The 27588-nt window shown below is 42.8% G+C and overlaps 3 protein-coding genes and 1 long non-coding RNA gene across 5 annotated transcripts; 1 reads left to right on the forward strand and 3 right to left on the reverse strand.

The window, feature by feature from the left end:
• Positions 1-5122: 5122 nt before the first annotated feature.
• LOC109512833 (uncharacterized) lies at positions 5123-6331 on the reverse strand. The gene is made up of 2 exons (XR_002167599.1): positions 5693-6331; positions 5123-5562 (listed from the first exon to the last, which is right to left on the reverse strand). It is a non-coding gene; the product is annotated as an uncharacterized LOC109512833 (long non-coding RNA).
• A 5714-nt stretch (positions 6332-12045) lies between these two features.
• On the forward strand, positions 12046-17074 carry siae (sialic acid acetylesterase). Of its 2 annotated transcripts, none has more exons than XM_019864965.1 (10): positions 12046-12302; positions 13187-13354; positions 13639-13793; positions 13885-14023; positions 14093-14261; positions 14376-14464; positions 14522-14655; positions 15368-15522; positions 16145-16331; positions 16604-17074. In XM_019864965.1, exons 1-10 carry the CDS (start codon positions 12188-12190, stop codon positions 16877-16879), a joined length of 1587 nt encoding a protein of 528 aa, XP_019720524.1. In that variant the 5' UTR covers positions 12046-12187; the 3' UTR covers positions 16880-17074. The 2 variants fall into 2 exon arrangements, with proteins under 2 accessions (XP_019720524.1, XP_019720525.1); XM_019864966.1 differs by having other exon boundaries at positions 14093-14258; positions 14379-14464.
• tbrg1 (transforming growth factor beta regulator 1) lies at positions 16975-21996 on the reverse strand. Its single transcript, XM_019864963.1, has 15 exons — positions 21709-21996; positions 21453-21571; positions 20752-20809; positions 20586-20668; positions 20435-20471; positions 20122-20184; positions 19584-19844; positions 19333-19403; positions 18951-19183; positions 18741-18877; positions 18520-18666; positions 18275-18372; positions 17989-18099; positions 17770-17909; positions 16975-17301 (listed from the first exon to the last, which is right to left on the reverse strand). The coding sequence occupies exons 2-15, from the start codon at positions 21569-21571 to the stop codon at positions 17222-17224; spliced, it is 1638 nt and encodes a 545-aa protein (XP_019720522.1). The 5' UTR covers positions 21709-21996; the 3' UTR covers positions 16975-17221.
• Positions 21997-22660: 664 nt separating this feature from the next.
• Positions 22661-26920, reverse strand: LOC109512887 (macrophage metalloelastase-like). The gene is made up of 11 exons (XM_019864967.1): positions 26739-26920; positions 26193-26309; positions 25958-26085; positions 24963-25111; positions 24762-24887; positions 24493-24654; positions 24090-24273; positions 23891-24021; positions 23651-23816; positions 22974-23077; positions 22661-22833 (listed from the first exon to the last, which is right to left on the reverse strand). The coding sequence occupies exons 1-11, from the start codon at positions 26853-26855 to the stop codon at positions 22730-22732; spliced, it is 1488 nt and encodes a 495-aa protein (XP_019720526.1). The 5' UTR covers positions 26856-26920; the 3' UTR covers positions 22661-22729.
• Positions 26921-27588: the final 668 nt, after the last annotated feature.

The raw sequence follows: 27588 nt of genomic DNA on the forward strand, positions 1-27588 counted from the left end.
TAATATTTGAAAGATTGTGGGGAAGCTATGGGCACTCAAGTTATCCTTTAGTTGACCCAGCCTTCACTGAATGAGATGAGTTTTCCATTAGCGTCACCCTTGCGTAGGAAGCTTCCGCTCAGAGTCACGTGAAACAATTTGATTGGTTTCGATGAGATGTGCTTCAGAACGAAAATGTGTCTCCCCTTAAAATGTTTCCACAACATCAATTAGTTTTTGTTCATGTTGCAGTTAGCAGGAAAACAAATTTCTGATCCGGAGGTGGGCATTCCGTCAATATTGACGGAAGGGCCATCAGTCCGTCACCGACAGGCACCTTTTTTGCTGACAAATGATGGGGAAACTGAAAAAAATGACGGACTAAGCACTGACGAAAGTGATTTTTTTTTTTTTTGTCTCTCGGTCCTTCATTGATGGACGCCCATTTTGCTGACTACTGACAGAAACGTGTCGTGCCTGTCTCGGGTGTTTGTTTGCGAGGTTGAATACAAACAAATAGGGTTGCTTGCGTTGACAATATATGAAAACGCTTTGCGCTTCCTGTCCAGTAGGTGGCGGTAAGCACCAAAGAGCTGTAATCCACCAAAGAACAAAGAAGGAGGAGTTGGAGGAGGAGAAGAAAAAGGAAAAGAAGACAACAATGAGCATGTATAGACAGGAGTAAGAGTGCGAGCGACATGCCGCAGATTTTACCCTTGGCTAAAATGAGGAGCGGGATTGTGGGAATGGTATTTTTTTTTTTTTAATTTTGAATTATAACTTTGGGGTATTTTAGAAGTTACAACAGCAGCAGGCAGCCTGCTGACAATAAAAAGAGTGGTGGAGCTTAGCGCCAAGAAATTTTTGCAGGAAGTACCGCCTTCGGGCACACAGTGTTCTTGTGTTGTGGCAAAGATGGAAAAAAATGGTGAATTCTGCATTTCTGTCCCCCCCGTCTCAAATACCTGTGTGACATATGTGATTGTTTCTGGAGAAGAGGACTTTTCTGACAAAAAGCTGACAATGCCCTTCTGATGCATAATGTACGAGCAAATGGCCTTTGGAGAAGTTAAACTGCATGACGTGAATGCATGAATGCCCCGAGAAACAAGAGCGAGGCAAAAAGGCAGATGTTCCACCTCCACGGTCTCCAATGTTTTCCTTTGGGAGAAGTCGTGCTGCTGTGCATCATGCACATGGATGCGTATCCGGACGCTGAAGCCACACTAATTGACATTTGCGCATCGCTAATGAGCAAGTGGAAAGTGTTTTGCAGAATTCCGTGACACCTCCGAGTCTTACTATTTAGCATACAGAGGGCAAGACAAGATCGATTTCACATGCACTGTGCAATAGGGAGAGTGAAGGGCTTCACCGGTCAGCAAGTGAGGAGACTGTATTATGTAGGCCTACACTAAGCCCATCTAAATTTCAAGGGCAGTCATTGAATACATTGAAATCTTTGTCCAGTTGTGCATTAGTCAAGTCAAGTCCACTTTATTGTCAAATATGCTCTCTGTGCAACATCCAGCACAGATGAAATTTCTTTTCACTCAACCACAGGAGAGAGAGAGGAGCCGCTGCGGGTACCCACGCCCCCATCAACAGAACAGTTAATATAAAATAACAAAATAATACAACACATAAGACACAAACAGTCATGCAATCTTAGGAGACTTATTTGTATTTCCCCCAAATTTGTTCACGCTAATGTTGAATCTACAATGAATAATGGCATATTGGCGCAATATAAAATGGAATAGTTACCCAGAGTGGCTGAACAAAGTGCTACATTAAATATAGCAGAGTAACCAAATTGTTATCAGTCAAAAAAAAAAAAAAACTACAATAATTATATATATTTACAACATAATTGTGAAAGTAATACCTTCTAGACAATGGCAGCAGTCACAACTGAGCACGACTGTCGAAAGGGTAAATTTGATGCAGCCCTTGTCGTGGATTTTATCCAATGAGGTGAGGCGTATTTTGTGACTATAATGCAAAACATGACAAGTAGTCTGGAGTTTACAAAACCTTCGCTTTGAACTTGCATTAAAGCATATCAGACATTTCATGAATATTCAAGTCAGTGATTATGATGATGTTTCATCTGATTATGTTTTAATGCGGACAATGGTATCTTTTCGATTTACAGCATGAGTCAGAACTGTGAATGAACTTTTTACATTTTATTCCCATTTGTACATGGCCCAAACGTGTATACGTGGATTTCGTTTTTTTCCTCGATTTTGAATATAAAAAAAAAAAAAAAAAAAAAAGGTCAATAGAAAAGCCGACGCAGCATCTAGTTGTGGAAATTGTGGAATTCTGTTGTTCGGTTAACATAAATATTCCAGCAATTTATATACAATTGAACACAGGGGAGACAGACAATACCCTAAATGTGTCTAGAAAGAGTCCTGTATTATTCAGAATGGAAAAGTTCCAACAGCCCTCCGTGTGAAAGAGCTCTTTGCCTTGATGAGTCTTCGCGCTTGCACTTATGCATTTCTTTGAAAACAAAGCAGCCAGTTAAGAAATAGAATCCTTTTCTCTGTTAACCAGATGGCTGCACAGATGGTCGTCACAGCTTTGGATTAAAAGCTTCATCTCGACTTGTGTATTTGAATGACACACTCTTCTCACAAAAAAAAAAAAACAAAAAAAAAAACCTGGATCCATCTATCTCACCTTCTATGTTGGGGGTAGACGACTCGGAACACTCGGAAGCCGAAGTCCTGCTTGTTTTTTTTTTTTTTTTTGAAATGTCCCTCTTTCAACACACTTGATTCTAATGAACAGCTCATCGGCAAGCTCTGTCAAATCCTGATCATCATCCCGATCATTTGAGTCGGGTGTCGGGAGAGGGAACTTCGAAAACAAACAGGACTGCGGCTCTCGAGGACCGGAGCTGCTCTCTCTGTGCTGCATTCTGTTTTCATCACAGCAAAACAAGAACTTTCTCACCAGATCTCAATTCCCACATCTAATCTCACCGGGTCCTGTAAATTCAATTGTGATGATCTGTCAAATGACTTTATATTTCATGATATTGCTCAATTAACAAAAAACACCAAAATGAAATTCTAACACTGTTAATAAAATATATCCAACCATTTTCTAGCCCATTTATACCCATTAGAGTCACGAGTCATCCGGCGCCTATCTCTGCTGATTTTGGATGAGGAACTAACACACTCTAAGGAAATGTATTGAAACGCATTAATGGTGAAATTGAACGGTTCATTATTATGCAAAATTGCCACTGCCCTGCTTTAACCGTTCTCAATGATGAGGCTCAATTTGTTTTCCAGTGGCAATCTGCTTGAGCGCAAATTTGATTAAAAACGGAATATCATTTGAATATTAAAAGTCCATCCATCCACTGTCTGTTGTGCTGGTACAGACAAACAACCCCTCACACTGCATGCCCATGGATAGTTTGGAGTCTTCATTTAGACTAATAAGCATGTTTTTTGGCATGCGGAAAGAAACCGGAGTGCAAAGAAACCCTGACAAGCATGGGAAGAAGATGCAAACTCCACAAATGAATGCCCACGTTAGAACCACCCCCAACCTCAGACCTGTGAAGCAGATAATGCTAACCACAGGTAAACAGAGTTAGTAGCAAAACCATACCCAATAACAATATGAAATATTATACACAGTGTAAACTACATTTGCCATTTAAGATATTTTTTTAACAATTTTTTTTTCTTGATTAACCCTTTCAGGAACAGCGCCCCCAATCTCAGACCTGTGAAGCAGATAAGGCTAACCACAGGTAAACCCCTATAACAATATGAAATATTATACACAGGATAATCTACATTTGTCATTTAAGATTTTTTTTTAACCATTTTTTTTTCTTGATTAACCCTTTCAGGAACAGCGGTTACTACAGTGGACAGCATATCATGTTGGCAGGTTACAAAGTGTATGAAAAGGTTATGATTCTTAGAGATATTTACGAGCATTCCCAAACGTTAAAAAAAAAATGTTTTAGTGGTTTGAGTACGGCCAAGAAAAGTAAGTGTATGAAAAGGATTATGATTCTTAGAGATATTTACTAGCATTCCGAAACGTTAAAAAAAAATGTTTTAGTGGTTTGAGTACGGCCAAGAAAAGTGCAATCCAACCACCAGGAAGTCATGCAGAGAGAAAACCCTGTTTGAAAATTATTACGATTTAAAGATAAGATAAAATAAGGCCGGTAAGCCGATTAAAACTTGTGTCTAAAAATTTGAGCTCAGTCTAATCCTTGTGATTGTCCTTTCAGTCCGGCCCATGATGCAAGCAGCGCATATTTGCAGTAAATACTCGGCAATTTGTAAAAAGTGTTGATGTGTTCATTATGTACTACGTTGAAGGCCAAAAAAAAAATAAATAAATTGTGAATCATCAAATCCTACAATATAATATAATATTATTTTCTAGATGTGGCCAAATGCATTTGAGATATAACATCCATAATAAAATATTAATCAACTTTCTTGTCACAGGCCACATCAAATGGCAAATAATCTTGTGACACAACATTCTTCAATCATATTTCCCATTGCGGTAATTTGACATCATAAAAAAAAAAAAAGGAGCAACATGAAAACGCACAAACCTTGACAGATGATTCCTCAGGAAATTAATTCTAATCTCAATGGGATCTTTATGGGCTGTTTTGGTGTTTAGGCCAAATCACCCTTTTTGCATCTGTTGCCATGTCAAACATCCTCAGATTTGAAAGGATTAAAAATCTCGGATGATGTGCTTGCCAAGTATTGGAATTGACTTCCCGGTGGGCTTTCAAATGAAACAGTGTCGGTTTCATTATAAAAAACATACACTACAGGCATGTCGCGGTAGCTGTACAAGTGTCCAAATATGGGTTTGTTGCATTTTCTTGCTGCCCGAGGCAACAATTAGAGTAAATTCATGACTCCATAAAGGCTATTATGCTCCCATTAAAAGTCCATTATGCGATGATGTTGTTGGACAGTAGGAGATGTTTCCTGGTCCTCTGGGTATCAGTCACAGATGCTTAAGAGACAAACAATTGACTCACTTGGTTTTTTTTTTTTATTGCTGTAAATCAAATTAGCTAGTGGTTGAACCATCAAATAGACATAGCGTCTGACTCTCTTACGTTTGGATGTGTTATGGATTCTTTAAGAATAGATGTTTGCCGAAAACATGAATGGGGAAATGTGCAGAGCCACAACAGACAAGGAGACAAATGAGACAAGAGGGTGTGCGGGCGACTGTTTTCGAAGCGATTAGAAGACGGGAAATGAATAAATGCAGGACTCTGTTGTCCCGCTGACAACCCGGAGAACAATATTCTGCCCTCACGTTCATCTCCCTACTTCAGAATGTTTTTGTCATCAGCGAAAATGATGCTCAAGCCATCAGATGCCTGGGAGATGTTTTGATTTATTTGATCTGTACTCCCACATTCCAAAAAAAACATGCACATTCGTGAATGTCAATGCTTTGTTTGTCCATATGTGCCTCTCGATTGGCTGTCGCTGAGTCCAGGCTGTACCGCGTCTCTCAACTCGGATCAGTTCCAGCTCACCTGCAACCCTGATAAGAATACGTGGTATCGAAAATGGACGGATGGATAGTAAAACGTCAAATAATTTTGAAAGAAATGAAGATGTTTGAGGTATCCAGTGATGATGCTTTTTTTTTTCCGATGTTATCCTGTACTCACCCGCACGATTTCAGAACAGCTCACGCACCACTTCCTGAGCGACGTTTTCTTGATCTGCGCGCGCTGCCTCCTTCCAGGTGTGATCGCATTTATCTTTGCTTCATCACTTTTTGTCTCAGCTCGTTCAGGACGCTGTCGCTTCCCCTCCAGAGTTGCTGCGCAACACTGACTGAGGAGTGTTTGTTTTCATTGTCTTGCTTCACAAAGCGGGGCTCGTTTGTCAAAAACAACAAGAAAAGAGATAGTGGGAGGCATCCCGGGGCCCTGCTCCTGCACCATTAGTCTTGTATTGATTGTCTCCTGTCAAGGCCGCCTTTCCTGAAGGTGATGGCAACTTTCTCTCTACGTTGTCATCCTCTCTTGAAAGCGGAGGCTGCCTTCTCTGGATTGGTTCGATTAGTGCATAATTCATTGTTTGAGCGATTCCTCTCGAAGGACATGATCAAACCATAATGGGGTTTTTTTCCATTCACATTTTCGGTCTGCAACACTGGGTTATCATTTGTGCCAAATTGGGTGTATGTTTATATTTAAAAAAAAAGCTGTAGGAACACAATTTGAATATCTCTTCCCAAGGCAATGTTAGCTTGCACACAAAATATGAATCAGTCATCATTCCATCCATCCATCCATTTTCCGATCCGCTTTATCCTCACAGGTGTTGCAGGGCATTCTGGAGCCTATCCCAGCTGTCTTGGGCAGTAGGCGGGGACACCCTGAACGGGTTGCTAACCAATCGCAGGGCACACACAGGCGAACAACCATCCGTGCTCACACTCACACCTCGGGACAATTTAGAGCAGGGGTGTCAAACTCATTTTTTGTCGCGGGCCACTTCGGAGTTCCGGCTTCCCTCGGCGGGCCGGTGCAAAATCTCCACATTATTTATTACCCATGACAATTTGAGAATTTGGGTTTTCTCCGGGTATTCCGGTTTTCTCCAACATTCCAAAAACATGCATGGCAGGTTAATGGGACACTCAAAATTGTCCCTAGGTGTGAGGGTGAGTGTGAGTGCGGATGGTTGTTCATCTGTGTGTGCCCTGCGATTGGCTGGCAACCGGTTCAGGGTGTCCCCCGCCTACTGCCCGAAGGTGGCTGGGATAGGCTCCGGCACCCCCCCTTGTGAGGATAAGCGGATCGGAAAATGGGTGGATAGATTGAACTACGTCCTATTACCTGCTTATCTCTGGCCTTGTCATATTGGACATTAAAAGTAATTTCCAACTATTGATGTCTGGTACGTTGCATTTGCTTTTTTTCCTCACATACAATTTCACTTTGTTACCTCGGGGTGAAAATGAAAACAAAATGACTTCCTTTTAGCTGATCCAAAGAAATGGTCTTGCTGTTCACAACTCGGTGGAGGTCTGTGTCCTCCGAGTGCTTTTAGCAATGCCATTCAAATTTAATCCTCTTTATCACCATTGTTTCCATTATTCTGTGTATTATTCATCATCACTGCCCACTTTTGCTGTCGTAGTGTATGACAGTTACCTCGTTACTTGCCGGCCAAGGCAGTGATGTATAGGATGACGATGCACCAACCTATAAGTGTCACTTTTACTGATGTAAAAGGAGGTGATGTGGAAAGTCACAGCTGCGACGTCGCACCGCTCAACTCTTTTTACGAACAGACGTCATCCTCGGTTTACTCTGACAACTTCATCACATCGCCACGACATGACTGCCAGAAATGCACACCGTTGAAAATTTTCCAAAACAATTGAATACAAGAATGCAATCAAAATACTCTACATATAATTTTTGTTTGTCACTCAGAGGCGTGTTAAAGAAATGTACCAAATCGGCACACGTACAGAAGCTTAATAAAGCAACCTTGCGGCAAATAGTATTGCCAAGTAGCAAATAAAACTACTTGGCATGACGGCTCTGCAATCTACAAGCACAACAAGAAACGAGGAATACCCCTCCGACGCTGTCTATCAAATGTGAGCACTTTGTTGGCATGTGCGACACTATGCAAATTAAAAAAAAAAAGCTTTGCATGGCAGAAACGGAGGCTGTAAGATGCTGGGAGAATGTGCCCTACATGCTAAAATATGAGTGTTGAAGATGCTGCCTCGGTGTACTGCTGTTTTGTTCTCTGAATCCACATGCGCTGTTTAAATATTAAGCACCACATGTGATGCATATTTCCTGGAAGAAGTCAGTCGCCGTCTTCCTGCTAAGCACTGAATTTAACGAACTTAGCAGAGCCGTTCAGGTGGAACATACATGTACAACGAGACAATCTAAAGGTGCATTGTCACCATGACACTGTGAGACATCAGGAAAAAAAGTAATCTGAGCGTGTGGCAATCTCACGACACAGTTTCGACGATGTTCACACAGAAAAAAATGAGATTGTATGATTTGAAACATATGTGCTGGAGTGTTTTGAGCTCGTTTCGATCTGTGGCGATTGGTAAATAGAGACTGCAAGGGTGGTCAGTGGTCAGCATATTACTTTACTTGAAAGGAAAAAATATATATATAAAACATTAATAAAACCAAAAATGTTTGAAAACGTGTGTAAAGGCCGTTCTATTTTTAAATGAGCGGGATAACTACTTAAGAGTTAATGATGGGAAAAGTTTCGCTCATATGTGTCATCTGATAAGTGACGCATTGGGCACACAAATCTTAACCCATCGAAAAAGAACATTTGACATGCGCAGTCGCTCCCCTTCAATGTAGTTAATACAACCATGGTGAGTCATAACGGTGCAATGTCAATTTCCGCTCGAGTCACAATCTAGCTGTCTAGCTGTCCATATGCGTTACATAAAACTAGACTTTCATTTATGAACCTTCTTGCCCAGTACCGTCCAATCCAGGATATGTCCGAAAACATCACAGTGTGAAAAAGATCTGTAAGAAAAAAAAAAAAGAAAGAGTTGAAAAAGTCTTTAAGATGAAGCTTTTAGCGAGGCTTCTTCTTCTTCTCTCCTCAAAGAGGAGAGTGTCGAATAGAGAGTGTGTGCAGGTATTGCTGGTGAAATAAAAGGAGACAAGCTTTCACTTCGCCTGCGCAATATGCCCCCGCACCGCGCTGTACGGTGTTTCATTTCAAGGACTTTGAAAGACAGGCATGGCTCAGTGAGTTGTGCACTGCCCCGCCATCACGTTCATTCTTTGACTACATTCGACTCAGATCTTCCATATTTATCCAATTCGTTTGCATTGTAAAAGACAATTTTCAGAAATACATCGCATTAAAAGTTAATTTGAAAAAAAATGTGTTGTTTTAGAAGTGTGGAAGAAACTGGTAGCCCTCTCCATCAATTAGTATCCAGACTGGAGCTGTCAGTTTCAAAAAGGTTGGCGACCTCTCTGTGAGAAGCGTCTGGATTGATTTTTATGGGAGCGTTGATTTCGTATGTGTAAGTGCTTTGTTGCCGAGCCCATAAGCATGTTACAGAGTAACCAAGCTGCGTGTTCAAATATGTGGTGAGTGACATCTCTTGGCACCAAAGACAAGTCAACAGAAGACTCATCAAATACTTTTCCTGTTCTCAGCAGCACACGTCATTGGTGTGGACAGACTAGTTTTGATAGGTTGGCTTCCATCCATTTGTTCGTGCCATGGCTGAGTCGATCCCAGATGACATTGGGGAAGAGGTGGCTAGCCAGTCAGAGGGAACGTATCAACAACCGTTCATACTCCCATTCTCACCCATATGCATAATTTTGCCTGTAAATGTATTGCACAATGGCTGTTTATTATTTTTTTAAATTAATGAAACTATATGCCGTTTGTAGTCTTTTTTTTTTCCCTTCTTATTTGAGGAAAGCAATTTATGAAAATGTATTAGTTTACTCGACTTGATTGATTGGCGGTTGACAAAATAAATGACTCCGCGAGCCTCACGAGCTGAGCAAAAACCGCATTAAGTCGGAGTATGTATGACCTCCAAGCTTTACATGGCGGAGCAGAGCTGAGTGTTAACATTGGAAAAACAGTTTTAAAAAAATAAATAATAAACAGCTAATTCCGTCCAGTGTGTGACCTTTACCACTCTGGGAGTTGACTGCCTTTTTAATTCATGGAGGCTTTGCCATGAAGGCTATTTATGTCTGTTGTTGGCAGTGTGTTGGGAACCAAAGTAATATTTGATTATTGCCGTAAAAGCCTCCCTTCTGCTCAATATGCCTTCATCATGAGTGCAATCAATGCATAACGGAATGACATTCCATTTCTGGAGTGAAGTGAAAACGATACACCAGAGCACACTGGAACACTGGCTCACTGATGCACACTGTGTGCCATAGCTGACTAGAGCTGTAAGAAAAATATTAGCCCAATTATATGGCCCTGTTTTATATTCTCATGTGGAATGAACAATGCACTTGAAATACACGCGCGCGCACACACACACACACACACAGTTTCACTTCTACCACATTTGAAAACATGTACAACAACTAAATGTCACCTCTTTATAAGATGGATGTGGTAAGAAATTAAGACATGCATAGTACATTATGTGAAGCGTATTTTGGTTGCACTACCATGCCATGAGAGTGCCCTCTTGTGGTCAGATGTGTGAATAACGTCAATTTGTTTTTAATCCCTCGATCAACCCGTCTCTCTCTTGATCGATCTATCTTGATTATCTATTCAGTTGTCATCTTGGTCAAGTCTCCGTTGTAAAGAAGATTCCTGAGCTCAATCACACATCTTCGTTGAAAAAAAGAGAGCGAACATAGGAAGTATCAATTGTATCGCAACAAAACTGCTTCTATTTGTGCGAGTTGCTTCAAGACAAATTCACTTTCTGTCAAACTAATGGAAAACTGATTTACTCTTTATTAAGCTCAATTCAATTTCTGACGACTGCTACAGAAAAAGAAAGTTCATGAATTATCGTGTGACATTTGACTTTCTGTATCCATTTATTTGCTTTCCTGTGGTCAAATTGTTCTTATTCATCCTGTGGTGCAACTCCATGTTGTGCCGTATAAAGTCGTTTGGAAATAATGGCCAGAGGCTGAAGATCTCTCCTGCCAGCACTGCTATTTTTTTACACAGTGTAAATTTCAGTTCATTACAATGATTTCTCTAACTGCCGTTTTCAGCTGTAATTGGCTTCACCAACTGATTGCGGACACTTGCGTTTAATTCTGGTTAGACTGTGTATTCAAGCAATATTTAACTTCAGAACTGTGAGACATACCTGTTAACGATTTGTCCACCATGCAGCCTGTTTAATATCGTATTTCTTTTTAATTTTAACAAACTACTGGATGCGTCAGAAAAGTACACACGCACGATTCTCGTTGAGCGGGTTCTAATAAATACTGTACAATACATAGCATGATCTCCAATTCGTATCTGGTTTTGGCATGATTACTCGTACTGGGAGATGAGGCACAATGTCAGCAGTAGAGGTGACGCTCCACCTGCTCTCTTGCGCGTAATAGCCACTGAGTCTCTTAAAGGGAGGCGCTAATTCGAGAGATTCATCACATGACGGATGTTGCATCGAAGGACCTACGAGGGTCTTGACAGCGGCCATAAATCCTGGTTCACGCGTGCCGCCACAAACATATCTGCATCTGTCACCGCAAGCGCATTAAATTAGCTGCAAAATTTGATGGAACGGCCCAGAGCCCATTCCACTGATCACTCGAGGAGCCCGTCGCTATTTTCCAATCCTATTTCTAATTCGCACTGGCTTTCTGAACTGAAGTGATTATATTGAAATGCACTGTCACGTTTGTGCTATGTTGTCTGGAGTGGCGTGATAAATAAATCAACACATTTGGAGGTGACATAAATGATGTTCCTTTTATCACTGCACTGTCAAAGGCATAGCTTGGCAGCGACTGTACGAAGGAAATAAGGTCAAGCGTCAGTGTCAGTTCATGGAGCAGACAATCACATACTCAGATTTGTCATCCAAATCATATGTGGTATGATCCATTTAAGATGCAGGTTCGTCCATGTTTTAAATCATTATAGCTGTATGCTAAATGAGTTATTGAAGTTAATGGAAGAGTCATCCGGCCGAGAGGCATTTATTATCTCACTGAATCCCAGCCTGAGTTCCCTCAATTTATCCAGTCCTTATTGCAACAGACTTTCCAAGGCCAGGGTTGGATTGAACAGCCATCTTCTAAAATAAAACGATGTATTTAACTGCAGACTTTCAACTTTACCTTTATGGTATTTCCATGCAAACTAAGTGAAAGGCGAAGGAATTAGAATAGCGTCCATCAAGTCCATCTAAACGTTTGACAATACAGTACTGTACCTGTAATCCTGATTTCGTCGAACGGCATTTTGAGCATCCCCTATGGACGTACTTTGACCCCGCCTCCACCTGTTCCAGTTGGTCCGGGACCGAGGGGGGGAAGGCGCATTTTACGTGTAAATCAGGAAGTACAGTACGTGTAAAATCACCTTTGTCTGTCGCTATCACTTTTTGCGCACGTCAACGTTTTCCATTGTGGACCGTCAGAAGAGGTTGGAACGAATCATGAGCAAGAATGTCCAGATATTTTCCTAAACTCGTATTTCTGTTGTGGGCTTACCTACTTATTGCATCGTTTTTGCTCTTTTATGCGTTGGCTCTTCTGGTTTTAGCTTCCTTTCAACGCCGCGGTGAGTAAAACCACTTTTTCCGTTTCTCGTCTTCGTCGTTCAAGTGTATCGCGTTGAAGATGAGCGAGGTTAACTTGTTGTTGGTGGTGGTCGTCTCGTAGTTCGCCCAAGTTAATTTACGAGTGAATCCGCACTTTGAACTCAGTTCGTGCGTTCATGAGTGTTTTTGCTGAATCCACTCCTAGGAGTTGGGTGCCTCATGTCATCCCGTTTGCATTTTGCGAATCCAAGCAAAAAGTAAAAGGGAGCCTGACAACTTCACTCTAAAAAAAACTTTATTTTCGGTTGCACATACAATACAATACAATACAATACAATACAATACAATACATGCTGATTTATATAGCGCTTTCACAACAGCAGCAGCTCTAAAAAAGCGCTTAACAAAACAGTTAACATCAAGTAAAATAATAAACACAACACATAAATTATTTTTTTTTCTCGGTATCATTATTATTATTAAAACAAAATAGCATGTTTAAAAAACGATGTGCAGCTCTTTGGATTTGGAAAAGTCTGAATTATGATGATCACTTTGACACTTTATGAGAATTGTCGCCATTTGACACATCTTTTGATGTATCGCTGTCGAAACTGGAATACCGATTATTAGTTTCCGTCACTGTCGTAAATTCGAGAACGCCTACAATATCGCAACATTAAAATAACGGCTGTTTCTTTTGACTGCTACATGTATGCTAACTACCGTTTACATTATGATACGGCCCACTGTTAATTGAACAATTCTCATTTACATTTTTTTTTCTTCCAACCCATGTAATAATAGTGAGGAGTCACTGAGTTTATATATAGTATGTGCCAAGGTTGTATAGATTAACATGTAAAACTTTCTTTAAAGAGAACACGTGTGTCTGTGTGCCTAGATGTGACGTCCTTTGGCTTTGCCTCCTACTATGGCAACCACATGGTGCTGCAAAAGTCTCCGGAGAGAGCGATTCTGTGGGGTTATGGCAACCCTGAAGGTGCCCAAGTCACAGTCTACTTGTCAGGACCACTCAAATACAACAGCTCACCGGTCACTGTGGAGAACGGTAAATGTAGCCGTTGCTGTCGAGCGTGAGTGAAAAGAAGATGAAAAAAGGAGAGGTCAAACCTGACAAACCTGATCGTGACAGATGCACAAAAATGCTCTGTGCAAGTTGCTTGAAACTAAGGGTGACAACAAAGTACAGAGGACCCCGCAAACTCATGGTTTGGCACCTGCGGACTCATGTATTTGCAGATTCTTGTAAATGTATTTATATTTGGAGCCGAACCCCAGTTTTTCTTGGAAAAATCTGGTTAAAATTATTCACAAATTTTGCTGTCTGTGCAGGCATCTGGCGAGTCACCCTGGACCCCATCGAGGCTGGGGGTCCCTACAATGTGACTGCAACTCTTCAGAACAGTTCGGCCACTCTGACGGATGTCCTTTTCGGCGACATTTGGCTTTGTGGTGGCCAGAGCAACATGTACTTTAAAACATCTCAGGTCAGCAAAACGCATAGAAAATTCATACATGACTGACTGGTCAAGAGATTTGAAATTTGGATTTTTTTTTTTTTTTTTTTTAACCCGGTAGATTTTCAATGCATCTGAGGAACTCTCTCTCGCATCCAAGTATCCTCACGTGAGGCCTTTTATGGTTGCCTTGAAGAGAAGTGACACTGAGCTGACCGATCTGATTGGAGTGACGCTTCCATGGTCTGTCCCGAAAGCAAGTAAGCAAGTGTTTTTTTTCTCCGTCTGATGATCCAACGACTGCTTTTGAGAAGGCAGTGTGTTTCCAGGTTGTGTGTCGCAGTTCTCTGCCGTGTGTTGGCTCTTTGGACGTTACATGTACGAGAAACTGAAGTATCCAATAGGACTGGTGGAGTCCTGTTGGGGGGGCACGCCCGTCGAAGCCTGGTCATCTTCAAGAGCGCTTCAGCAATGTGGACTGGACCAGAATAAAAAGTAGGTCTACAAAGAAGGTCCATCAGCGCCCACTCATTTGACAGATGGTTGCCAGTCTGTGGCAGAATAAAGGCTGGGTGGACCATTGCTCGAAAACCTTTGCAAAATCTTTGTCCTCAGCTCGCCAACTGACAACTCTGTCCTGTGGAATGCGATGATCCACCCACTGCTTAACATGACACTCAAAGGAGCTCTGTGGTACCAAGGTAATGTGCACAATCAGAACCTATTATAGATAGAAATGCCTCACTTTTTTTTTTTAGGTGAAGAAAATACTCATTATCATCAAAACAAGTACAACTGTTCTTTCCCTGCCATGATTGATGATTGGAGGATGGCATTTCACCTGGGCTCTGGTGGGCAAACTGCTGTGGACTTTCCCTTTGGATTTGTCCAGGTATTTTTCTGATCAATGTTTTATTCTTTAGAAATGCAATGATTAATCGTTTAGAGCAGATCATTTGGTATCGGGTCACACGGAAAGAATAAATCACTGACATTGCTTCCATTTTATTTTGAAAAATTACCGGATCCTCTGTTACATCCGTCGACAGTACGTCACTCTTGATGGCGCGCTTCTCGGTCACGTGATAGGTTACTGCTAAAATGGTGTGTCTTATTTTGAAGGCACGTTTAAATGTTACCATAGTGACCACAGAGCATTGCGGCCAGATAGGACGTTCCTCTGTCGTGATTTGTGTTGTTATTATGTTACGAAAATGTCACAGTTTTCATGCAGTTTTTTTCATAATATTTTGTTGTATTTATCCATCACACCTGAAAGGTCGGTCCCTGAAAATATTGTCTGACATTAAACTGGTCCGTGAGGCAAAAAAAAGGTTGGGGGGGGGGTGGTTTAGAGACCTGTTTTAATTCAACATTGTCCAAATCCTTGGAATGAAACAGTAAATATTCTCAGATTTCCGCAGTCCTCCATGAAAGCAGACCGGTTATCTTGACTTTGAATAAAAACAACTAGCGCAAAGGTCTGCTTTTACACTAGAAAGCAACCGTCAACATTTTTGCCTGCTTTCTGACATGTTTTGGGCCAAACCAGTACCTGAAACATCATTTGCTACGAGACAAAAATCAAGTTCTCCCCGATGCAGCTGTGCACCAAGATAAAAGGCTCCAAGGATGACGGCTTTCCAAACATCCGCTGGCACCAGACAGCCGACAAAGGCTTTGTTCCCAACTCTCGTCTGCAAAGGACCTTCATGGCCGTGGCTATGGATTTACCAGATGAGACCTCACCGTACGGCAAGTAAGAAAACGGTATACTTGTCAGTGACTTACAAAGTGTATTTGGATATCCTTGTACTTATTTTTTTTTCCCTTGAATACTCAACACGGCTGGCTACCACTCGCACAAGTAAACATGCCGAGTTGCTCCTCTATGTCGTGCAGCAAGTAGCACAACCAGACAGATACACAGGGTGGTGGGGAAAAAATGTGGGACATCATTGCAGTAACAGAGGTATACAACACAGAAAGCTTGGTTAGCGGCTAAAAGGGAGCAACAAAGAAGTATCCGTACGCATCTGTAAAGTGTATTGACCGCTTCTTAGACCGTAATCATTTTCAAAAGGCCAAATTGCTCCCTAGTTTTGCTATGAAAATGATTCCGATTTCCTTCATGCATGTCATATTCTAATGTCTTGACACTCATGGAATATTTCACTCAGCGTTGTGTTCAGTTTCACTTCTTGAACTGTCCGACAAAAATAAATACCGGTCGACTTCTAACATTAATCTGTTTGTATCAATGTTCACAGTATATCCAAACATAGCACAGCTCCTGCACCTACCAACCCTTTTTTATGCTCCAAATGTCTGATGAACTGTCTCCTCCACGGGTGACGTGACGCGACTGTGTTCATGTGCAGCATCCACCCTCGCGACAAGCAGGACGTAGCATACAGACTGACACTTGGAGCACGAGCGGTGGCCTACAACGAGAAGGATGTGGCCTTCCTTGGCCCTTTCCCGAAACAAATCCTGTCCACTGCGATGCATGTCAACATCACCTACGATCAAGCTGTCGCTGTCAAGTCATCTAAAGACGTCTTTGAGGTAATAAACACTGACAGTGGGCGGCTTGTACTGACCTCGCTGCTTGTAAAACCTGTAACAGCTTCAAGCAAGTGAATCCCAAGTCGGTTGCCCGGGCAGTGATTTCCTTTTCACAAACTCTTGTATCTATTTTTCTGTTTCGTTCGTGTTAAGGGCCGTTATGACTGTTGCTCATCATGACGTGTGTGTGCGTGTTCACTGTATCGGTATTTTGATAAATTAGCTCAAGTGAATTATCTCTTAAGATATAATCCCCTCTCCCCCCTCCCAAGATATGCTGCTCGCAGTCACAGAGTCCATGTGGGCCCAAGTCCCTCTGGGTTCCAGCTCCCATCATCCATTGGGCTGCCACCACCGTCCAGCTAGCAGCCAGTGTCTGTCGAGCCACGGCTGAAGTCGCAGCTCTGCGATACGCGTGGAAAGACTGGCCGTGTGATTTTAAAGCATGTCCCGTTTACGGCGCAAACACTTCATTACCTGCACCCCCTTTCATTTTCAATCGCTATCAAGCTAATAACTATTCTTTTTGGAAAGACATTTCTCGGTAAATTATTAGTTGCTGAGACGAACCGTAGTTTGTATAAAAGTCTTGCTGTTTTTTTAGAAAACCACTGTGACTAATTGCTATGCTCCCAAGACTATATGATGGCCAGATGTTTTTATTTAAATCAGCACTTTAGCAGACAAATCACTGTTTCTCAGTCATAGAATTTGAACAAATAAAAAGATTTGAGCATCTTGAATACATGTTGAGCTCCTGGATTTCATTCGGAAATGTACAGTCAACAACTGCGGACGTTTTGGGGCCCAAATGACAGTGTAAAAGACATGAGATGTGTTCTGCATTTGTTGTACTTGTCAACTTTGATGGCGTTTGAGGCGCAGAAACGTCAGGAGCTGAAGTAGGCAGTCGACGGCTTCGCGGATGTGGCGGTCAGGTGTGAGGTGCTCGAACACTGCAGTGTCTGTGCTAAAAGAAAGAGACGACGTGATTCAGTATGAAGAGTGTTTGAGAAATTCAGACTGCATTCCACTCTTGGCTTGCGTAACTAGGGCTCAAACTGAACTCAGAAGTCAACATGTACTGTAGTTCTGCAACAATAGTTTGTTCTTTTATGTCTGAGTGAAAGTAAGACGAACTTTTGTCTCTTTGTAGGACATACATACAACACATATCACACTGTTCCACTTTGCTGACCATATGCAGTACAGCACAATGCCCCCCCCCCAAAAAAAAATCTATTCAAGAAATGCATATTATCAGTGCCATTGGACCCAAACCTCCGATGTGCAAATTTGGTTCATTTGATACTTTTTCACAAATTGATACAATTAGTCAGTCCCCACGGCATCTGTTATTTTCATAAATTAGTTACTAATCTAAAGTGTTAAAAATGGGAGGGCCCTTTACTGTCAAATCAACCGTTGGCAACCAAACCTGAGATTTGCTCCGGCTTGTCGCTAAAGCGCCGGTGTTGCTGATAGGCCTCAAAGTTGATGGAGGCGTCATCCTCCGACAGGCTGTGAGGTTTCTGGCCATCGCCCGGGCGACACACTTCGAACCGTATCCATCGGTAGCTGTGAGGACATGGGAGACAGCAAAACTGAAAGCATATACGTGATGCGAGAACAAAAAAAAAAATGATAGGAAACATACTTGTGACACTTGCGTGCTCCAGGACAACTCTGGATGAGATTCTGGACGGTGGGATGAGAGAAGCCAAAGAAATCGGCTCCGGATGGCACGATTGGGGCAACAGCCTTGGAACTGAGAAGAAAAAAAAGTGATACGGTTAACCGTCAAAGCCTTTTTGGATGTAAACATGAAATAAACCAGACTTTTTGATATCACAGACAAATTTTGTGAGACTTCATCTCAGAGAGCATTCAAAGCAATACCTATTTCGTAGGTTCTTGGTTCTAATGATTGAGCAGTTTAGTACCTGACTGACGCGATGGCTTTGAGCAAGTTGGAGTGGCAAGTCAGGGCAGAGGAGGCCACGATGGCATTCTGGGGATCATCTTCGGGGACGATCTCAAACTGTGCCGTGACAAACGGGAAGGAAAATGCAATGCAAAAGTCAAAAGATGAATACATATGAAGGACGCAACCTCCTAACTTGGTGGCATTGCCCTTTCGCACGACATCATCCTCACAACCAGCATAAGCTTCCGTGTTTCCGATTACCTGCGGGCCACTTCCTCCATCTTTGATTTGGCAGGTGTAGAGGCACTGCAGCTCAGGGTTTTTCATGCTGGCAAAGACCCGCGTGCTGCAGAAGCCCACCGGGTAGATGGCGCATTCATCGTGGAAAAACATTCGATCCGTGATAATCTGGGGAGGAGTCGGGAAAGGTTCGCTTCAGCGGACACGCCGGCCGGCGCGGCGTCTAGCGTGACTTCACCCACCTCGCCCAAGCTGTACAGCGTTAGGCCTCCTAGCACGATGGGGAAGACGGGGCGGCCGCAGGAGTCGAGTGGGATGGGTTGCACCAGCTTCCGGGAGCCATCAGCCAGTTTTCTCTTCTTGGTCATCTTCTTTGGAACTTCAAATAATTGAAGTCATGTCAACGTTCTGACAAGGATGCGGTCACCAGAACACTTCAAAAGAGCACTCACGCTCATCCTTTCCATTCTCTCTGCCTCGCTCTTTGCGTTCCTTCTTGGGTTTCTTCAGCTGCCCCTCGTCCACTGTCGACGCCACAGATGCGAGGAGGTGCGTCCCGCACAGGCCAGGCGGTCCTCCGGGGCTGCAGCTCGTCGCGGGAGGCGGCGCGGCGGGATGAGCGGTCGAGCTTGGCGTGGGCAGGAAGTCTCCCTCCGACAGAGACTGGTAGTGCAAGAGCAGCAATCTGGACATTTGGAAGAGAGATTTGCAAAAGTTGGGCCCCTGCTCTTCCGACAGATTTTGAAGATGGCCATCGATCAAACAGTGAAACAATAAAAATGGGAAAATAAATGAATTCCTGATTAAGACAGACGTTTCTGTGTATTGACTTACTGGCGCTCTTCCTTTGCTCTCAAAAACTTCTCTTCCAGATGGGCAACTTCATCATGCAAAGCTGCGTTTTCCTGTAAGTCAATGACAAATGTTACTTACAAGAAAAGGCTCTTTATAGTTACTGATGGTGAAGAATGACTGATTTCTTTGTTTCCACGGTTTCCTTTGGACCGAACAGATTGCGTTCAACCACAAAGGTTAAAAAAAAAAAAAAAAAAGAAAAAATTCTCCCGAAGACTTTGTTTACTCACAAATATCATGGCACGCGCTGCTCTGCGTAGTCGAAGGTACTTCAGCCGGTACTTTTCGTTCATTTTTTTCCGCGCTCCTCTCCTCATCTTTGCTTTGCTCTCTGAGGAAACGGCGATGGGAGGAAAGGGGGCGGCGGCGATGGCGCCTGCGGCGGCGGCGGCTCCCCCGGATCCAGAAGCCGAGACGATGTTCTGTTGCGATGTGCCAAGGAAGGCCTGAGTGCTGAAGGTCTTCAGAGCCTGATGCCGCTCGGCATCTGTCTAAGGGAGAGGACAACGATCACCTGGAGACTCTTGCGGTGCCAAACCACAATGGGAATGGTGAAATAATAACTGATGCCATGTGCGCACACGCACAAACACAAAAGGAATGTGACACAAAATTATTTTGACTGGGGATCACAGGTGCGATTATAATGTAGTATAGAATCTTCCACAAAAAACCTAAAAGCATTGAAACAATTACGTCAATATTTGCAATATTCGATGACATTTGAATGTAGTGTCAGTATTGCAGTTCTGCCCCCGTTCAACTCACCAGCATTGCAAAGACTCCGTTTCTGTTTTCAATCCTCTTGAATCTCCTGCTGCCTTTTTGTGTCTGAAATATAGCGTGAGACTGAGGCGGGCACATCCAGGCTGGACGAGCCACATCAGGCGTTCGGTTTACTAACAACTTGCTTGTGCAGCTCAACCCGAAGGTTGCCTGCACCTTCATATCTAACCCCAGTTCAGATGTCTATGGCGATGTGAAAGGATGCGAGCTACACTAAATTAACTCAAAATGAAGACTGTGGAGCATCAGCTGAACAAAAACGGTGAATATACGACAAGTGTGAAGTCTTGCTTACCTCACGATACATGACGGCTTCCAGACTTGACTTTGCACTGGCCAACAGAGCAAAGTGTGAGAATGTGCAATTTATGCAACAACCTGAATCGTAATTAAAGGGAGCAATTGATGTATATGGTGGTAAAACAAAATGCAGTATTTAGCCATACTTGGACTGCACAAGCCCCCGGTCGATGATTCTCTGCTTGATCTCCTTTATGTGCATGGGATGTCCTGCTTCTTCCAAAACAATCTACGTGTAGCGTTCAAAATAAAGAAACCGTCAAAGTTTGTTAAGCTTAGTTTATTAACCATCATAAAAAGAACAACACGAACCTGAGCAGCATCAAGCCAGGTCAGGTTTGGCTTCTCTGCGATTTCACTGGGGGGTTCACTGGTAAGGTAAAATGCTCAGTCAAGGCAAGTCAAATGTATGTATTTATATCGTCCTTAATCGCAGAAAAGTCTAAAAGGGATTCACATGCCCGCAGTTGACAAATATTAACCATATTCCCCGATTTTAAACCCCACAGCCCTCCTTGTTGTGATATCATTAATAGGATTACTTCTCTTATACATAAGGGACACTAAAAATCCTATGCCATAGGTGTATTTAAATACACAGTGAAAACAACATTAGAATTTAGATTGCTCTGATTTATAAATACAATAGGAAAAAACTTCCGCATATGTGGCCTTTCAAAAACGACTGGCTGGCAACTATTTTCAGGTACAGCTGGGGTCGGCTTCTCACGCCCGCATTACAATGCTGACGGCATTCTGTAAATGACGTCACTCACCGGAGATTGCCGAACGAAAGCACGTTGCGATGGGTCTAACTATGAACCGGAGTGGGTTGCGTTAAAAAAAAAAAAACTAACGAAATAATTTTAACCCTACATATTACTCAAAAGAGGGTTAACAAACTTTACTTCACACTTGACCTATAAATAAAACTCACTTGTTGAACGAAAGATCGTTTCTGTACAAGTGTACCTAATGTTGTGGCCCGTGGGTACATGTCAATGACAACAAACCTTTCCAATGTGTCAGCCGTCCCAGACAAACCAGCAATGCTATCCAGTGATGGAAACAGAGAATAGCTCCCCTGCCCATCAGCCTCCATCTCTGATTCAAATGTGTTGAGTGACTCCATCTGGTGAGCAAGACAACAACGCGTTGTAGAAATCATCTTAAAGTACAGCGCAAAAAAACGTACAGAAACTGATACTCGGAGCCGAACAACACAAGAGAAACTAGAAAGCTGTCGATGCAGGCAGAAAAAATGCTCACCTCGTTTATACCGAAGTGACAGTTGAGTTTACTTTTGGAGTGCGCGTTCGGTATAGCTAGTGTTTAGTCCATTGTTTATGTGCAGATAAGCTAAAGGCTAACGTTAGTCAGCAGCCGAGAGTAGCAAACTCTTGCGCAAAACCCGGGAGTGCAAACGTCTGAGAACGGATTGGCAACTCTGACGGTATCTGAGCAAAAACTACAAAATTGTTCGGTGTAACGGGCGGTCAGTCAGCATTCGTTTTCCGTGTCGCAAGATCATGACGCTTCCGCATCGCTCTTCTTCGTCTTTCAAAATTAAGTTGTTACAACAGACGTGAGAAACACGACTGCCATCTCCAGCGTTACTTTGTTGTTTACAGTTGACTTTGTAAACCTATATCTGACTCGATGTAGAAAACTCAAAGCTTTACTGAAGTCAAATGATTCAAAATAATAGTAGTAATTAAGTCTGAAAATTAAAAAGTGCAAGGTTCGTTTACGTCATCCTCATCTTAATCCTCGTCATCCACGGATGGTGATACACCAGAGTTGAGGGTTTAGTAATAATAATAATACATTTTATTTATAAGCGCCTTTCACAGTTCCGTCAAAAATATGTGGAGCCTCCCTTTAGAAAAAATGGGATAGGATTAAGTTGAGGAAATTCTATTCATGTCTTTCTAAAGTGTAAGTACATAAAATTCCAAAAGGGTTTTAATTTGGAACAAGTATCCCCCCCCCCAAATGTGTTGTTACGCAGTATGTTATTTGCTGCTGTCCTTTAGTGGTTGGTCTCGTGTGCAGTGAACAAAGCAGATTACAGAGATTTGTTACAACTGGAACTTAAAAATAAAATGCTGACATCTGTGGTGTACCTTTTTTGTTATCAGAATATAAGTGCTACAAAAAAAGATTGTAAAGTTACATTGTGGTGATGTTTCTTGTTTGAAAAAAAAAGAAGCAGAAGCAGTCATGGAGAAGATCATTTATTGCGCAATTTCCTAACAAGAAAAAAAAAAATCATACTGTGCTCTCACTCTTAGTAACAATTGAGCCAGCTATAGTTTAGCAGCACTCGCATCACTCTCCGTTGTGGCAGATAGTACTCTATCTGTCTTGGGCCGGCTGAGAAATAAAGGTACCCTAACAGAAAGAAGAAATCGTTTAACACACCTTATATTTGGCCAACATAACATTTGAACAAAAAGTACAAATAGTGTTTTAAATGCAGTCATGGCAATCCCCTGACTTGGGGAAAAAAAATAGAAAATTGTGTTTCTCACCATAATTGGAAAAAACTGCATCAACTTTCGAGCCGATGCCACGAAAGTCTCTTGCCGTGTCTCGTGGGTATCCAAAATCCATTTGGTTTCTGGCCTCATCGTAGCTGTGGGAGAGCAAGGAGACAGCAGAGGAATGCCTTTTCAACAATAAACAGTTGTGCCAAAACTATCGAGATGTTGCAACCTGACACCACAAGTGCTTTGTGGTCATCTACTTTCATAATGGCTTGTACAGAGCTGTTGAAAGAAAGATGGTAAATATATACAGTAATTCTTCTATTGTCATCTCATGGTTTTGGTCCAGTCTATGTCATGCGTCTCGCCCCCTTCCCCCCCCTCCAGAGTCATAAAATGCAAATAAAACATGTACGGATTGTCTGTGAGATCGCATCTGTGTGTTAGCTACTCTATGTGACTTCAAGAGGTGGGGCCTGAGGGAAATATGGTGTGATGTGTCAGATGTGGGTCTGCATGTAACTGTCAGCGCACGAGTTGTCGCTGCCGGAGTTTCCTGCGTGAGTGTGCTCATTGTGTTTGCGTTTTACTTCTCAAACAATAAACAGCTCCAAAAGACCTGCATGGTACGTTGATTGATTACACAAGAAAATTCAATATACAAGTGATGTACATTCAGTATACCATACAAAATAATTTACGTCAAAATCAAACCTACTCACCTCCAGTACTGTCGGTTCACGAATAGCAGCGTTTTTCCAGTCGTTGGCACGTAGACGGCTGCATCCACCTTACTGACGGTGGAGGGCAGGCCCAGGGCAGTCAGAGACTTTGGATAGCCTGGTACTAATGTCTTTGCATAAGCCCTTATGCCCCAAAACTGATTACCTGGAGAGAAAGCGGCGGTAGGCGTAATGTTGATGAACGCAATTACAATGTAATCACATTTAGATGATCTTTACCTTCAAAGAGATAAACGGCATCTTTGCTCGGGACCTCATATGCAGCATCAACGGTGTTGATCCGCGACCATTTTGTGCTTATTTTAGTAAAACGAATTCCTTGGAAAAGGGAACTCTTCCTCCAGTAGTATCTTTGGAGGTATACAAACATAACGATGACGTACTCTGATCCCGCATAAACAGAATGAAAAAAAGGTACCCGTTTTTGAAGAAGAACAAGTCTCCTCTGATGGATGTGGCGGCATCAAACATCAGATCTCTGCTGCACTGCTCATCACGAGGGTTTGGAAGAGTGTCTTCAGGGTCTTCGGTCGGACCCTCCGGCTCGGGTTGAGGTGGTGGATTGGGTTTGGGGGCTTTTGTCGGCTCTTGTGAGCGGCTACCTGAGAGATGGAGAGCGATAGACGCGGAACAGGGCTTCCAAGTATTAAATCGAGTTCTACATTAAATATAAAATGTGAGGTAGGCAATGCGGTGACACACTGTTGCCCTTTTGCCTCTAATGCATGGATCCGTCTACCATAGAAACCACAAAGCTTTATCGGTGACTCGCACTGCAAAAGAGCTCAATATATGGCAACATTTAATGAACTCGATCTCACCATAGAGTGCTTGAACACCTCGCTTGTCATCCTCTGGCAGCCTGTAGCCGTTGGTGTTGACATATTGGTAAGTGGGGAACATCAGTGCACGCCTGTCTCTGGAATGGTCCAATCCCAAAGCGTGGCCGAACTCATGCGCGGCCACCAGCAACAGATTTACACCTGAAATCGGCGAGCACAACAAGTCAGGGCAAACTGAGTTCGCTTAACCTAATGCGCACAGTGACTCAGCCCTCCACTTCAATATGCCATTGCGAAATACCAGGCACCTCTTTGAGTTAGCGTCCATTGTTCATCGTCATCAAAGTGTGTGTCCCCTCCCTCCTGCCTTCCAGGAGAATTTGCATGAGCCAAGACTCCACCCGCTCCGTCGAAAGGATAAAAGTCCCCGTGATCTACAGGAAAAACAAAGAGGATCACAAAAGTACTTGTACACGTGGGTAGCTCCCATTTCTTCGATATGGGCTTACATCCACCCTGAAAAAGAATCATGATGTCTGCGGTGCCACTGTAGATCTGCTTAAAGTCTAGTGGGATGACGTCACTGTAGAGCTGGAAGGCTTGACCAATAGTCGCATCCACCTGTCTCTGGCTCACATCTGGTGTGTACCGCGTGATCCTGCTCAAATCATATGGAAACATTCACCAGACTGCAACAAACAAATGAATAAGTAATTCATTTTAATAATTTATGTTATTCTGTCACATGCATTTGAAGCCAGGGAGCAAATTCCGATCTAGTGCTCTGTTTTGATAGACAGCACATGTGCGCCTGCTATAAACCGCGGCATATCTTGATTTTTGTGCCAGGGCTATGTTTTTGTTACGTGAAGTTGGGGAATTTGGTTGACCACTTTGCGTCATTCTGGGCAGACCAAGGGCATTTTCATTTACACACCCCCAGCACACCTGACAGAAAGTATAGAAAACGTTAGACTTTTGCTGAAACCGAATCTAGGTTGTGGCGCAGGTGGTGTAATGCATCCAGGTGCAGACAGGCACATTCTGCGCTCCTCTGATATGTGTGGTGGCTGTCATCATATTTCATTCGTAAGTACAAAGAATGACAACAGCACTGAACTCTCTGAATCACTGAAGAAATCAATACACTGAACGCATTGTAATTCTTATCGTATTAAATATATTTTTAAAAGCAGCCCCCTGGCCTCGGCTTAACTATTGTGTGTGTGTGTGTGTGTGTGTGTGTGTGCGTGTGTTTGTGTGTGTGTGTGGAGCGAGTGAGAGTCTGTGGATCCACGATCGTGTGTGCAAGGCGGTCTCCAAATGCCCACTCCGCAGCAGCCAACTTGACATCATCTGCAAGTGGAGATCTTGCAGTTCCTGTACTTTGTGCGAATTGATCTGGACTCCAGCGAGTCTGTTTATGCTCCCACCACACAATCCACACACCTGAAAGTTTAATAAGAGGAGCCAATTCCATCAACGTCATATCTTCCCACTTTACCTGTAAGTTAGTAGCCTCTTGTTCCATTTGGGTCTCCCAGCAAAGTGTACATAAGGGCTGAGGTCAGACACACCACACCTGGGAGCTTTCATGACCTCCAGCGTCTCCTTGTTCAACACCCCCGTCACCTGTTAGCCCATATTCATACATGATGGGCAAATGTTTGAGTGTTTTATGCCCCAACCTTTCACCAATGAATCCATTCCGGCGGCATTGTGTCTTTTGTGGTTTTTACCTCCAAGCCGAAGAAAGCCTGCATGGATTCCAGATCTTCGCTAAAATTTCTCGGAACAAGGTTTCTCCTTGTAAAGTTTCTGGTGCCGACATCATCGTAAAACTGTGAGATATATTTCTAATGCAAAGCAAAACATCTTGAAGGCAATGAAGTTTGAACCTCTGCATTTTCATTTGTCTTTTTTGCAAGACGTATTACATTAGACACGCCAAACTCAACAAGGAGTGTTAAGAAGAATAGACAGTGGAACTTGTTTTTTTTGTTTTGTTTTGTTTTTTTTGTTTTTTTATGAATAGTGGTTAACTTATTTTTCCCGATTATTTTTAGTCCCATGTATGGAAAATGTTCCTAAATCTGACCAAATATGACATTCGCCATTGCCCGACAACAAAATGTCCAAAATGAAAGGTTCAACTGTACTTAATCCTGTGAAGGAAATTAAGGACAGTGGAATGTTTTACAAATATGTAAAGACTCTTGTCTTCACCTGCGTATTCCTCGCAGCTCCTAGTTGAGGGAGTTTATGTCTACGCGGTTGCATTTTACCTCAGCCAGGTCGTTTTCCTCTGGCGAAACGGTCGGCGCGAGGGTCGGTGCTGCATGGCTCACCGCCCAAAAACCCACAACAAGCAACAGCGTCCGTAAAGCTGATCGCAGCATCATGATTCTCCTCTTTCAACTCTTCTTTCCACTAGTGCCCTCTGTACTGCTCTCGTTCGTCCCATTTAGACAAACCCACAGTGCAAACGGTGGAGTTGGTGCCTGCTATCATTACTCAGTAACACAGAATCAATAACAATTGCTCAATATACTAAAGTTGTGTTAGGCTGGACTAGGAAACATGATGCTCGCCAACACGTCAATCAAATCGGTAATAAACATACAATGGAATCTTGCTGACAGTGCCATGAAAGCGTTGAAAAATTGGCAGGCGAGTCAACTTGTCACAAAAAAGCGCTGCCATGTTTTTGTTGTGGACAGAATTCTCTTCACCTTTACGATAACCTTGACAAACACAAAACACAGTCCAGCTCCAGCTGCTTTGGCACTTTGGAATGGAGTCCAGCATGACATTGCGTTATTTGGACCTCTGAATTCTGGCGGTGAGAAATTGAAGAAGTGAGTGCTCTGTGTATTTGAGACCATTTTTAGAGGGTACAAATATAAATCCAGACTGCAGTGTGTACATAGTAATGAGGTTGCAGCAATAAAAGTGTCTCCCGAAGGCATTGTCGAGTGTTCCCATTGTCCCTTTGGCGCAGCTGTTGTCTTGCATGGAGCCAACGCGACTTTCCTGCCAAAGCTCTGTGAACGATCTGGAAGAGCTCCACCGTGTCACGGCATTTTGAGATGTCACGAAAGAACAGCAACATACCACAAGACACGCCAACTCGCT

The sequence above is a fragment of the Hippocampus comes genome, unplaced genomic scaffold, assembly GCF_001891065.2.
Source record: "Hippocampus comes isolate QL1 unplaced genomic scaffold, H_comes_QL1_v1.1 scaffold276, whole genome shotgun sequence".
Classification (NCBI taxonomy): domain Eukaryota; kingdom Metazoa; phylum Chordata; class Actinopteri; order Syngnathiformes; family Syngnathidae; genus Hippocampus; species Hippocampus comes.